The 15050-nt window shown below is 38.3% G+C and overlaps 1 protein-coding gene across 2 annotated transcripts in view; it reads left to right on the top strand.

Moving 5' to 3' along the window:
* ypel1 (yippee-like 1) overlaps nt 1–15050 on the top strand; it is a 35497-nt gene that overhangs the window by 1526 nt on the left and 18921 nt on the right. The window contains exons 1-2 of one of the 2 annotated variants that reach the window (XM_046034889.1): nt 1528–1768; nt 6925–7209. In XM_046034889.1, coding sequence (XP_045890845.1) covers nt 7093–7209 — 117 coding nt within the window. In that variant the 5' untranslated portion in view covers nt 1528–1768; nt 6925–7092. Of the gene's footprint in view, nt 1–1527; nt 1769–6924; nt 7210–15050 lie in introns of those variants that run through there. The other variant, XM_046034891.1, reaches the window with a different exon arrangement.

Here is a 15050-nt window from a genome sequence, read left to right as displayed (position 1 = left end):
CAGTGCAGCAGCAGCTGAAGGTGGTGGCAGCGATCAGGCTGCTGTTTTTTTTCATTTTAATTAATAAAATAAAATAAAATAAGAATTCCAGCTTTGCCTCACATGTCAAACCCTAAAGAAATAGCCCACTCGAGGAATCGATTGATCTGTTTTTAAAATGGAAAGGAAATTGTTTTGGTGCAAAATCTCAGAGAGCTGTGTGGCTGTTTTTCAAGAATAACCACCCCATCATATTGTTATAGTGTTTCTAGGTGCTCAGTTATGAATCGTGTTTACCTGTTCTGCTTTGTGGTGCTTCTACTCCCACATGGTGTCCAGATAATATCAGATTGTAGGCCTACTTGAGATAGGCCTATTGTGTTTGACATCCTTATAAAACGTGTCAGGTTCCTTTTCCTGAAAGTGTTTTAACCATTACTGCCACTTAATCTGTCCACAGAGTGATTAATCGTGGAATAATGTATCATGAGAGTGGTCATTTGAGTGAAAACCGTGCTGAAAACTTACAGAAACAAAATGAGACTTTGCTTTCACATAATTCAGAGAGCTGCAGGTGGAAAACCAGACATGACAAACAAAAATAATTATTTTTCATATCAGAGAAGGAAGAGGAGAGAGATTCATATTCTCATCTTGTATTTATTTACACATCCGGGTAACTGCGTGCTCCCTCCTCCCCTCAGTGGCGCGTTCATGCCGCATGGGAAATAATTTCTCAGCAATAACAAAACAATGACTTTCAGAGCTTTGTTGTCTTGCAACTAAAATATATGATTTCTTTTGTTGTTTGTGGTGAATAATTCTCACCTTTGTCACACAAAGATAGTTTATATGTGATGCATTTGAGGTAATGTTTTACAGCAGACTTAATTAATTAATGTTTTTTGAACGTCTAAAATTCCTTGACTTCCACTTAAAACTTCCTAATAAAAGCTGGGTTTCAGTTGCCAGTCAACAACCTGAAACCTTTAGTGAAACACACATGTGGAAATATGGTTCTTTTATTTAAAATAATGAATACAAAAGCAGCACTATTCATTTGTTTTACAAGGACAAAACTAAGAAAAAAAACCCATAAATATTAACTTAACAAATCTAAATTGAACAGCCAAACAGATCCTGAAGTTGTATAAATGGAGCTATTTACAATAGGAATACAGCAGCAAAAGAAAGTGGAAGAATAGAGGCATAGTATAGATAAGTAATCTTGAAAACTGGAATAGCCTACAATATATTGGTGATGGCGTCATGTTGAAGTTGCAATAAATAATTGCACCTGAGGGAATGGAATTAGGTAGAAAGTAGTATAAAATGTTTAAGAACAAAAAAAATACATATAACCTGAAATTAATGGAATGGCTAAAAGAGTAAACATTTTATTTCTACCTGAATGCTACTGTCTACGTGGTTCCCATCGTTCCCGAGGGAGCCTGAAGGCAGCACAGCTGCCTATTGGCCAGCACGGCTGTCAATCCCAGCACCATCTCCCTCCCACGTGGTGACGTTTCCGTACCAAAGTAACCAGGCCAGTCCATTACGCACACAAAAGCCAAACAAAAGCCCGTGTTGGGAAAAATGAGATCCGTCAGCACCCAAAGGACACAACAATAAGTTCCCATCTGGCAGCATCACACATGGACCAGAGCCTGGGACGACGACAATCATTTATTTAACTCCAGAAAGAAACCTCTCAACAAAACATCTCTCTCTCTTTCCCCAGCAAGCAGTTTTCCACCAAGCTGCGTCTTGCTCAGATCTGACCCAGGTGGTGAGTACAGCAGCAGGGCAACGTTTACCTGAAAGAAAAGCAGCAAACACGGTTTTGGTGTCGTGCTGTATTCACAGGCTGCATCAGGTTCGGAAAAAAACAAACAATAAAAACCCAGCCAGAACAGCGACACTGTTGCACTTGAGCTGGCGTCGTGCTCTTTGTTGGGGATAAGCACATTTAGAAGAGGAGGCGGCGGGGAGGGGGGAGTTTGGTTGCAAAAGCCTTTAACGTCAAGATGAACTTATTTAGATTAATCTTAAAACGCATGTGTTGCTTTTTTAGGTTACATTCGGTGGTGAGCGGAGCGAGTCTTTTGTCTGGACACTTCTTCCTGTTAGTGGTTACCAGAGACGCACAGTGCGCTGCCTCTTTGTTTTCACTTTGCTCAGTTTGACTATCAGCTGTTTCTGCTGGGTTACCTGTAGATTCATATCACGGCTCCTTTCTTTAAATGTAGTTTTCCTTATGTTTATGGAAAGAACGTAATTTAATTAAACGAAAAAATAAAAATGACCTGTTACCAGGTGATGGTTGAAACAAAAGTGACCCAGGACTCTAGAGCCAGAATATTATCTTGCAAGATTCAAGTGTTTTTCAGCTCTTATGGTTAAAGACAATGCTGAAAAAGGTTAAAGTAGCCCCATAAGAAGTGAACACAAATAAGACCACGTGCTGTCAGACACCCTGGAGTCAGCAATTTGGCTTTGCAGGGGTCCAAAACAAACAGCTTCACAGATGCTTACTTGTCCTTATTTGGTATTTATGAAGAAAAAAGCAATGTATGTGCGTCATGCTGTCTGTGTGTGTTTGGGTGTGTGTGTGTTGGGGTGGGGGGGTGTTAAATGCAAATAACAGCAGGCTATTGTGTGTGAGAGACAACCCTTCCTCTGTAGCAATGCACTGCACAAAGCTGATATAATTACTGATGGCGATGATGCTGAAGACACACTTACAAAGCTCTTGTGTGTTTGTATTTGTTTACCTTTCCCCGTGCACGTGCAGCCTGAGGTCATTCATAAAGGGGATTTTGTCCTTTTCATGCTGGGATTAAGCCTCAGGCACCTGTGTGTGCAGATTATACAGTATGGATGTAAATATAGCTGGTCTGGTGCTACTGGGTTGGACCGCCAGTTTCCACCTTCCTAGCAGTATTGGGGATTGCAGAGCAGCCTTGCTTCACGTCACGGCTGCTTCCTGTTGAGTTGCGGAAGCTCCTTTGTTTTCTTGTCTGGCTGATGGCTTCTGTCTCGGCGCTGCTGCTCTTCCTGTTGCAGCATATTGGGCTCAAGTGGAAACTTCTGGAGCTGCTGAAGCTCGTTTTCATTGTGTTTTCACTTTCAGGGATGCAGCGGAGTTAACACAAAGGTAGCACCTTTGTTAGGCTGTGGTGGTGGTTGGTTAGAGTGTGTTGAGCCTATGGGCTGCAGCAGACAATATATTTTTAAGACGAAGATAGTTGTTTTGGGGTTTTTTTATCAATAGAAACATGAAAATAAAACCCTGACACTCATGACATGTCTGTTTTCTGTTATAAATGACAAAAACTCCTTTTAAAAGAAGTGTCTGGTTACAAAATGGGGTTGACAGAAGCATAAATACAGTAAATACAATACCCTGCTTAAGTACTCTACCCTACTTTTTATACTTTATTTTTACTCTCAATACTGGTGACAGTGTCTGGTATTTGCCCGCAGAAAACGAAACCAAAAGTGTGTTTTTTTTAATAGGCTATATTTTGGTAGCCACTGTGGATGACCAGATAAATAGCACCACCTATGGGCATTAACAAACAACAACAACAAATGTCATTGTCCCACCTACAGTGTTGACTGACAGGTGATCCATGGAAAAATTACTGGCATCCTTAAGTAAAAGTGTTAATAAAGCAATGTGAACAAACTAGTTCTTAGTCTGAATAGTTTTTGCTAAATATTTACCCCCACTAACTTCCAGATGTCACTGTTGTGTAGCTAACTAAACCAACTCACGTTAACTTGCTAATACCAGACTCGTTAAGAATAAAATGCTACATCGACTGTCCAATAGAGAGCAATTGGCTAGTAAACAGAAAGACGTTTCCTAGCAACAAAGTTACACATTAATAAGTATTTGTTAAAGTTAGGGCAGGAAACGTTGGAGAAACTAGCAAGTGACAGCTAGACTTTAAAAGTATCCAATCTAAACAATCCTACCCATTTGCAATGAGTGATCAGGCAGACAGGCTGGTACGCCATTACATTACGTGCTTATTACTGCCACCGATAATCAATTATTTTCATTTGTGTGTCGGAGAATTAGAATTATTGATTGCTGTCAGGATGTAAAGAATTTCTACAAATTTAACAAATAATGGTTCTGAAATAAATTGCCTACTATGAACTTAGGAAGGAGTTTGCGTTAAACATAGTAATGTTTATTAAGGTAAAAGCATTATTAGCAAAGTGTACTTAATGTATCTGAAGCATTCATTATGCAGAAGAATGGACATTTTAATGTTTCAGTTGCTTAAGAGGGAGCTAATTTTAACTTTGTCTCCCCATCTGGCAATGAGAGTAATTACACAAACACTGTCCACACGCGTCTACAGGTGACAGGCCTCTGTAAATTGGTTGTCATACCAGACCAAGTAAGGCTGTCCAGCATGTATTGAATTCAGCAAAGGTGTGCCCTGACAACTTTTATAAGGTGATAATGTCATATTTTGTGTTTATAGCTTGTTCTGCTGCCCCCAAGTGGCCAAAAAATTTATTAATGCAGCTTTATAAATCAAGCAATCAAACCTAATTTGACTCAATTCCAAGTGCTATACAGATGACTGATAAGCTGATAATAAGACAGTAGAAATGGAAACAGTAAAATAATTTGAGACTAATGCATACAGGAAAAAAATGTGATGACAAAAGGGGAAAAAATAAGTACAAAGTACTAATAAATGTACTTACCATAACTGTCTCCAGTGCTGGTGAATTGTGACTGGAGCTGAATGTGTTTAGATCAAACCAAAGTCTTTATCAAAACTTAATTTCCACGGTGACCTTTGAGCAAGATCGCAATACAAAGTGCTTCATTATAGAAATGGGGGGAAGAAAGACTAAGATGAAAAAATAAACTAGTAAGAGGCCTGTTCTATGAGCAAACCTCTGTAACCTCAAACCTCAGCGTCCACTTAATAAAGAAACCAAACAGCCATCATCTCTGAACACAGACAGCAATGTTTACAGGAACAACACTACAACAATATTTCCATGGTCAGCTGAGCCTTTTAGATCCCACTCGCTTTTAAGCCACAGACACAAACACACAAACAAAACAATTAATAATGATAATTCAGTAGACAAGATAAATAAAAGGGGTCATTAAAGGCGGTAGGCACCATGGAGACCAAGGCATCAGTGTAAAGAGGGAGGGAAGAGGGGTTATTTAAATAGAAATAAAATAAAACATAATTGGCCTGTTTGACGATGTGAAACTTAAATTCTATTTGTGCAACGTATGTAGATTTCTTCTCATTTGACCTCTTTTGAGGAAATGAATTACCCTATGAGTGTCCATGTTAAGAAGGGATTGTTTCATAGGCATATTTGGTCAGCTGGAAAATCCAAATTCTTGCCACACCAAAGTCCAGACAGCAGTACAGTAGGAGGTGGAGCAGGTCTTCATTCTTGTACACCTGCAGAGATGTTTTTGTCAGTCTGAGTCAGACATTCATTGTGTCTTTGCTGCACTGTCTCATCGGCTATTCTAGTTTGTCCTGTGTATGAACTGAACTGATTCTGTAGCGCTGTTCCTCATGCAGCCCTGCTAAATTCATCTGAGCCACAAAAACATAATAAAGCTTCTGTTTAGAGAGAGCTTTTTTTTTCCCTTTTAAAAGTATATTTCCAGTTTTTTACAACTTGATATATATTTTTGTAGTTTTGGCTTCTGTTGGTTATAATAACATTGCTGAGATCTAAGAACTAAAATGAAGTCCAACAACAAGAAACCCGAGCAGTCAGATGATCCGACAGATTGTAAACAAACGCAGAGGTTAGCCAAACTTATTTGTAAAGGAAAACGAAGGCAAACAGTGGAATTATTGCTCAAACCGTCTGTTGTAAACATCAGTTAGAGTTTACTGTACTGTAAAGTTTTCCTGCACCATTAACATTTCAGATGCGCGTACTCTCAGTTTTCTCCCTAAACAATGTGGTTTGGAAAATCTGGCTCAGCTGTTGGCTTTTTGACAACCTGTCTGATTATCTAAATTAGTTATTTTTCTTGCCCCATCTAACTTTGCTGTGACAATTTTACCATATTCTCAGATCTGAGCAATTACTACTGGGATACAATCTCTTAATCATAATCGATAGACGTGATCGGCCAATACTACTACTATAAGACCCAACTTAAATAAACCAGAATTATGCCAACAAACTGCAGGTGATAATTAGCCATTGGACTAAAGCTGGTACAAGTTAAAACATATTTGACTACTACAAAAACTCATCTCTGTGTAGTATTTACTATGTTTCCTCTTTATAACAGCTGACAGGAGTTAGTGACAATAAAATTGCACAATTATCTACAGTTCAAGTTTACACCTTTTGTTATATCTTATGCAATAATCATCTGAAATTTTACTTTTGATTTAAATAATACCCAATAATTAAAGAGAAATACAGGACTGGAGTAATTGAAACACTAAACACAAATTCTGCAAGAAGACACAGATTGTCTTTTTGAGGAATTTTGTGAATAATTACATGATTTAAAAAATATTTTTTTTAATGCAAACAAATAAAACAACTCACTTTTATTCCAGAAGCTACAATAATCGCAGCCTGCATCTATCAATGCTGTAGGACAGAACAAACAAGGTCTCACTCCTGTCTATGAATAATATGAATAAGAAAACAGTTTGTGACCAAGTGAAACATGGTATGTGGCATTACATAAACAAGGGTTTTTCATTATGTTACATCACCACGCAGCCATGTTGGTACTCAGCAACATGCGATTGTAATCACATTATAGATTATTGTAATCAAATGATTGCTTGAGCAAATGAGCTGTGTTTATATTGGAAATACAATCAAGATCAGGAGCTCTATAAATAGAAACTATGGAACGTGTCTCTCACCACATCTCCTGTTTTCCTTTTCCCCCTACAGGTTTGATTTTCTCCTGTGGTGTCTGTGTGGAGCGTGCCACACACCCACTCCACAACAACGACGGCTTTTGCTTGCATCTTCCAGTGTTTCTTCTGTCAGCAAGTCCAGCAGAGCTGCAACTCTTCCAGTGCCAGCCCTGACACCAACGAGGAGCCCTGCCCCACTGACATGGTGAAGATGACCAAGTCTAAGACCTTCCAGGCTTACCTGCCATCTTGCCACCGCACCTACAGCTGCATCCACTGCCGGGCACACCTGGCCAACCACGACGAGCTCATCTCAAAGGTACAGCAGCTCCACACGAGTTCACTGCTCATCCGGTCCTCCCTGTCCTTCACCTAAGCCACCCTGCAGCATTTTTACATGACATTCAATTGGACTGTCTATACAGGAAAAAGACTACAGGGCACTTGTGTTACAAATCTCCCAGTAACCATTTGGTGCCATCATGAAGGTCACCTGGGAAAACATAATTATTACTGAATAATACATAAATATAAAAGATACACTCATCAGCTGTGAGTGCAGACCATTCAATATTCTTATAAAATGTATTAAGTCATTTCGATTCATTTCAGTCAACAACTTTGCACCGTTGACCAACATCAAACTGTGACAATGCTGACCTCTGTGCAGTTATGAGACAAGAGTCAATGGGACAACTACATCTTTTGAATTTATTGTCTTGTTAGCAACTGAACTAGCTTGCTGACAGTTGGACATCATGCTTTCTAACTGACTGTTAACTTTTGTGACTGTCACTAGCACGTTCCCAACTGACCAACGTGTTAGCTCAGCAGCTACAGTGCGATAGTTTGCAAACTATCCCTGCGACATATTCGTACTTGCAGGGATGCACTCGTGAACTACACTGTGCCACTTTCTGGTGTGACCAGGGCTTTAAGAAGGTCTGTGTGTTAGCTAACGTTGTGCTCTTTACACATGCTGCAGACATGGAGCAACATTCATTTGAAGTCTTGTTACAGCTCTGGTTCGGTCTCAATCAACTTCTGACAATAATATGTGGATCTTCAGCTGTTACATGCTCCACTGTGTTTAGCTAGTTGCTAACTATGTGTGGGTGCTGTTTGGTGCTGGGTAGTTTATCCGAGCTTGTTTGTTTAAAAACAGCTGCATGCTGCTGTTGGAAACAAGTTTGACGAGACTGAACCATGTAGTAAATGTGCCATAAAGCCAAACAATGAGCTGAAAGAGGCTGAAAGAGTTGGCTGATCATTTTCTGTATATTTGCGTGTACAGGCGACTCTTTTTACATTACATTTGACATTTGATTCAATGTTAATATAATATTTATTAAATGCAGCACTTGAAATAAGTGGTACTCATGGAGCTGACTGAGAGGCAGACTGAGAAACATGTTCAACATTTAGTGCTTGTGCTTGTCAGGTTAGTACAAAGTACAACTGTTTATATTGTTTTTGGGGTATTATTGTCTTTACACTTGTTAAAGCACTTTGTAACTTGTTTTTGAAAAGTGCTCTACAAATTACTATTAATTAATTAATTAATACAGATTATTATTATTATGATATTAAAGGGTTTTAAGGGAATTGGCAATTTCATCCAGTTTTACATGATCTAAATAAAACACTGATAAATTCAGACTCCTCTGGATGTCAAAGTGTCTTGGTCTCCTTAATCATCTTTTGGATGACATTATGAACCATGATAATAAAATGTGACAGTGTCACTTGTAATATTTGGAAAGTAATAAATCTGTGCTCGGCTAAACTGTGAATTCTCACTCAGCAGGGACTCCGCAGTGACTGAGTGTTGTCCTCTCGTATTAGCTGTGGCAAATGGCACTTTGGGTTTGACAGTAATTTAAGTGTATTTGATGCTCACCTGCCTTATTGCATCTCCAAAGCTCGTGTACCTGTCTTCTCCCACATCTGTACTTTATTTCTGCCGATAAATTCTCAGAGGCTTGGATGACAGACACTGCTGGCGTTGTAACTGAAGTCGTCTCTGTGGTGCACAAAAGAGCTGGTCAGTCTTTTAAGTTTTGCTGCTTGGCTATTTTTGTTTTCTGTCGCTCTTTTTGAGGCTGCATTTGAGCTGAAAGTGCTGCTGTGGCTCACTGAGGCCTCAGAGGCTTACTGTCAAAATATGAGATGAATAATCAAGACAATCAGGCTTCAGATCTGCCTCATTGCCCTCATGTTTTCTGTGAAAAATTAACTTCAGTGAGCTGTTTTTTTTGTTGGTCATATTGTGTCCTCTTCGTCATCCAGAGACTGCTGAATCTATAGGTCAAAGGTGTTATCAGTGTCACAACTAATCATTAGTTTCAGTATTTATTAATTTTGTTTCCTTTGTTTGATTCTAACACAAATTAGTTAAGATGGAAGCAAATAGTCACATAAGCAAGTCTGTTACTTTGAAATGTTTGTTTATTTGGCAAAACACCTAAAATAATAAACCGATTAATTATTTGATGTTAATCAACTAACCAATTAATCGACTAAACTTTTCATTAGTATACGTTTTTGACACGTTTGTGACAAAATCTGTGTCAAAAAACTTTAATTTCTCACAAATTAGCCGATATTTCTGAGTCAAAAAATGATCTGTATATCGTCACTAGATTTGTGTAATAAATGTGCCTGAGGCTGCACTTCTCCCTCTATCTTAACATTTAGGAATATCATCATCATCATCATCATCATCTGTACCAGTCATGCACTCCTGCTGAGCGTAAACATTTTGAACAAGACAGTTTGTGCTGCTCTAATTTCATAGAAATAAGACGTGTCGGTTGTTTAATGCGCCGTTTCTGTCAGATTGTTGTCAGAGAAGCTCGTCTCTGTGAGACTGTGACCTGAAGGGAATCCAAATGACAGTTTATTATAAGTGTCAGAAAGAGTGTGGAAGTGCTGGTTTGAATTTAAAGAAGATCTTCTCAAACTAATATTCAAGGAGAATGTCTTAAAGAAGCAGAAAAGATATTTGCAAAGGCAAAGTGGAAATAAACCTTGACTATGAGCTCTGAGTTAAAACGTCTTCTAAACATAATGCAAGCAAAATGATTCGAGTCTATATTTATGAAAAAGACTCAATTTTCATTTGTAGTTATACTGAAACATGCCTCATTGTGTAGACTTGTTTCAACCTTGCAAATAAATTTTCATCTACCTGTTGTTAATGTAAACAACGTAAATTCTCATTTTATTTTGTTGAGATTTCAGAAATTAGCCTAAAACTCCATCTTAGAATTACTTTTCTAGACATTAATAGGGGCCGCGTTCACAGCTAATGCTACTAAGTTATAGTGATTTTAATAGAGTCCTCGCAGTCCAGCAGATTTGCTCAATCTGAACTGAATCTAAATGAACACATGAATGGGATAAAATCATTGAATAATATGGCTTTTCTGGACTTCACAAACTTTTTACAAAAAGTTTTGGACCAAATACATTAAATTGTATTTGGTCCAAAAATTTTGTATGAGGAAGTTGCAGTACCCTATGTGGCCTCTACGCCAAAGTCGCTGCGTGGAGCAGCCTGCCCCTGAGGGCTAGCTGATCACACTTCAGTCCTGTTTTGGCTAATGCCATTTCATACAGTATTTCTCTGGTTGAAAAGGCATGTGACTACACAGAATTAAGTGTTAGTTATGTTAAAACCAAATTTTAACTGGATGAATAGAAATTCTTTCACTTTGCAGCGTGATTCACATCCTTTTGTTTGCAAAAAGGAAGTTAACCAGTTTGAGACTCCACAAATAACAGGGAAGAAAACAACTTTAATAATAATTAAACTTAATTACGTAACATACTTCCAATCCACTTTATACAAAGAATGTAGCTCAAAGGACCTTATAATAAGGAGAAACATCAAGTCTAATTTTCACTGTGGTCACACCTTAGGAGTCTTAAATTGAGGAAGCTGTAGTTTTAGCTGATACAGTTTCATATAATATTTCTTGGGTTAAAAAGGCATGTGTTGTGCTGTGGTTTGTGCTAATTTTTTATACTTTAAAGAGGTCATATTCTGCTTTTTGGCTTTTCCCTCTCCTTTATTGAGTTATAGACCTTTTTTGTGCATGTAATAAGTTTGCAAAGTGAAAAATCCCAAAGTCCAGCCCAAAGGGAGTTCCCATCGCCCCACAGAAAACACTGCTCTAAACTGTCTGAAAACAGCTTGATTGTAGTCCAGCCTTTTTTTCCGCTTTGCTGTGATGCCACAGCGAAACACGCGTCATAATGCTCGCCAAGTGGCTAGTCCGACACGCCCTCAAAAACACTGGTGGAAAAACACAGTGAGCTGCAGCGCACAGTAACAAGACGTCCGCCTGTTGCCTCTCCTCTCCCTTCCAAACACTAGCTACCCTCCAGTCAGTCAATGGACATAAAGTTGTTACTGTGATGTAGAGACAGAGCTCAGTCAAAACTTTATGGATGAAAGATACATTTGTTACAGATTAATAACTGTACAGAGTCCAGCACGTGCTTTATTATTGTGAGCATGTGAAACAGTCTCTGCATAAGAACTTTTGTTGAAGAGGATTATGAGGAAAGAAAAAAAAATAAAAAAGGTCTTCAGCGTGGATCAAACAACAACTCTATAATCAGGAGTCATTTGCTCGACCAACTGAGCTAACCAGTGACACTAAAAACCACACTGTCAAACAGTCATGTTCTCGAGATCACAAGATAATTATCCTGTTATCACGGAAAAACGGAGTAAAAAAATATTTCAATCGATGGCCGCTTATGGCTTCCATATCATAGTCATCTAGATACTGCAGAATATTATAGGTCAAAGGTGTTATCAGGGCCATAACTGATGATTCTTTTCATTTATTATTAATCTCATTAGGTTAATGAATTGGCATCCAAGTAAAAAGCACGTCAGTTTTCATTATTTCTTTTCAGTCTCAGTCTGAATCCCATTGAATGTGTGAAGGATCCTCTTATCATCACACACTTGAAGATGCTGTGGGACCCTGATCAAATGTCGACACTACCAAATGGCTCCATCATAAACAACTATTGATAGGTTTGTGCCCACATGCACAGAAATCCTCCCACATTCTGTCCTCAAGAATTATCATTTCTAGCAGAGACATAAACAAACATAAAAAAATAATTTTATAGTCAGATCACACCGTAAGATACTGAAGATTTAGCCCATTTGCATAAAATGAAATTGTCCTGCCAGTTCTGGTCATTTATCTGCCCATAAAGAGTGAAAAACTGAACCTGAGTGAAATACAAACTCCTGAGACCCAGCTGGACTCTGTTACATATTCTGGTTTCTTTTTCTATGAAGCAGAATTTGGTATAGGATTTCTGGGTATTGAAGTCCACATTGTCCAAACAGTTGCTGACATTTGGAGCCACAAACATACAAAGCTGCCAAAGTGCTGCTTTAATGTTGATCGTAAATCGACAGCTGGTGAGCAAAGAGCGAATAAAGTTTATAAACTATCAGATGAACCGGAGGTGCAGCAACTAAAGTAATGACCTTTATGTGTTTATAATAAGATAGTGACAGTGTGCTCCTCGTGCGTTGCACTCTCACCACGCACTAAGCTGATTATTCAAATGGCAAAGATGATCATTCTGCACACTCGCCATCTCCATGTCAAAATCCATTTGCCTCCTGCGGCTGGGAGACTTGGAAGCTCACAGCTTGTTAGTGCAAGCAGGAAGATGAGCTCGGTAAACAGTTCTACCACCAGACCGTGTTGTTCCTTTCAGCAGGATCAGAGGTCTCAAGATGGTAATTTTGGAGTTGTGAAGTCTGCACGACGACGATTTCACAGGGTTTTAATTGTTAAAGACTGTCGTAAATCACGCTGATGTGCCTTTGGCCAAAGAGAGAGACTATCCTCACTTATCTGCACCTCACTTAACCTGTCTAGAGCCATGTCAGATATGTGGATTTATTGTCACACAGTAAAGCCCAGTCTCGAGGCAGAATTAGGTGTTTTATGATGAAGGTTTTGGATGCCGTGAGGTTTTATTAGCTCCTGTGCAGGAAATTAAATTGTTGCTGCAGCAAATTTTAACTAATGCAGAAAACAAAAACAGAAAATGAATTAGAGCTTTGCAAATGAGGGTCATCCTTCAGTTTAAATACAAGAATGATGCAGAGAAGAAATGATTGCTGATGATTGATTACATGGAATATTATTAAAATCAATAACAAAGAAAGATGTGAGATATAGAAGAAACAAGACAAATGTATCAGACCTTTTTGTTTTTCCTGTTTGCAAACAAGAGGAGGTGACTCAAACAGGAAGTTCATTGGTTTGAGACTTCACACATAACAAGGAACACAGCATTTTAATAATAACAATGAAACTTAATACATACAATGTGTTTTACAGAAAGAAGAATTTGTAACTTAAGGAACGCACTCACAGCGAAATGGAGACCAGAGTGAACTTGAGTATAAATTCAGAACACAGAAAAAGTAACTTACTAATTAAATAAATAGAATATATACCTAGAAAAACATGAACCGTAAAAAGTAAGAATCAAAAACATGAGTTAAAGCAATAAAATAGTTTGTTTAATTGAGTATGGCAACAACTACAGACTATTTTCATTATCGATTAATCTACCAATTATTTTCTTTATTAATCATTTCAGATTCAGATGCATTCTTTAATAGTGACAGTTTCCCAGAAAGGGATTTTTATTTCTGACCAACAATCCAAAACTCAGTTTAAAAAAAATTCAGTTTGCTATCACTTAAGACAAGGAACAGATTTTGGGGATTTGTGCTGAAAAAGTTGCCTAAAAATGAATCAATCATCAAAATAGTTTTCTATTGATTGACTACCATTTAATTTAGTAACAATTTCAGCTCTGCAATGAAATAGAATGAACAAGAAATACTTAAGACTAGTTTAGAAGTTAACTGAAGAGATGTGTTGCGTGTTTAAAAAAATTCTGGTTGCCTCATTAAATCCTTGTTAATGTTATTGCGCAGTCCTGAAAAAACACGACTATAATCACTTTCATGTATCAACGGCTACTAGTTCTTTGAAGTTGGAAGGTGTCATACATTTCAGTGCCAGCCTTCATCAGAAACGCACTACTAAATGTCTGGAAGAGATACCAAAATGATGACCGTAGGTTGAAACTTAACTGTGAATTGTTGGCTGCTGTTTTGTTCTTTGGAGACCAGAGCTCCATCACTGCACGTTAGCTTGTTTTGAATTTTAACACGCCATTTTCACTTTCTTGTGATTCCACGTTCGCCTGGACTGAATAGAAGAGCATGTAGAGGACATTAGAGGAAATGCTTTTTACAAATTATCCGCTGTGATGCAATCTGCAGTTAAGCCTGTGCCAAAACACCAACTAGAGGTCAGCTGTTAAAAGTGTCAGCTTGAGAATGAGGTTTTTCTGGAAGATTTTTGAGTCAGCTGGGGTATATTTGGGAATGCTTACTGTACTGATGACCTGAGTTTCTCAGATGCGCTCTTAGATTCTCTGAATCTTTGGTTGAAGTGCAGAAAAGTCAGATGTGGTTTTGCATAGAAATATCATCTAAAAGAAGTTAGTAGCAAAGTAGTTCAATGTAGTTTGGGCCATTTATCTACTGTTCAGTTTACCTAAACAAACGTGACTAGCATTAAGTTTATGGTGGTAAACATTTAGATTTTATATCATTGAGCACATTTTTCTTCACAGGAATATAACATCATAACCTTCACAACATGCAAATAAGTCAAACGCCCAGCTCTCCTTTCCAAGTTTTGCACATTTTACCTCCTCAGTGTGACTTTTGACCTGCTAATTGACATATAATTAGATGAGAGCAAGGTATTTGTGAGCTCAGGCGTCACCGCTCCTGCGGTCACCGTGAGAGAAGCTGAAAATGTTAAAGGGTGTTATGTTTCTATGTTTGTTCAATTAGAGCCACGCCACATTGTTCGCAGAGATTCCTCAGAGCTGCCGCTGGAGCAGGAATGCTGGAGATCCAGTAGCACCACAGAGCTTCAAACTGGGAAATGCAAATGAATTTGAATGTATTACTGCACAGTAGTTGCGTCTCAGGGAGTTCCTGGTTTGTGGTTTCTATTTACACAGGCATTCAACTTGTATAGTGGTGCATTATTAAGACATTGCTACGACTTTTTGCAT

The sequence above is a fragment of the Micropterus dolomieu genome, linkage group LG21 (genome assembly GCF_021292245.1).
Source record: "Micropterus dolomieu isolate WLL.071019.BEF.003 ecotype Adirondacks linkage group LG21, ASM2129224v1, whole genome shotgun sequence".
Taxonomy (NCBI): Eukaryota; Metazoa; Chordata; class Actinopteri; order Centrarchiformes; family Centrarchidae; genus Micropterus; species Micropterus dolomieu.
The sequence above is the reverse complement of the archived record's forward strand: the minus strand, read 5'-3'. Positions and strand labels throughout refer to the sequence as shown.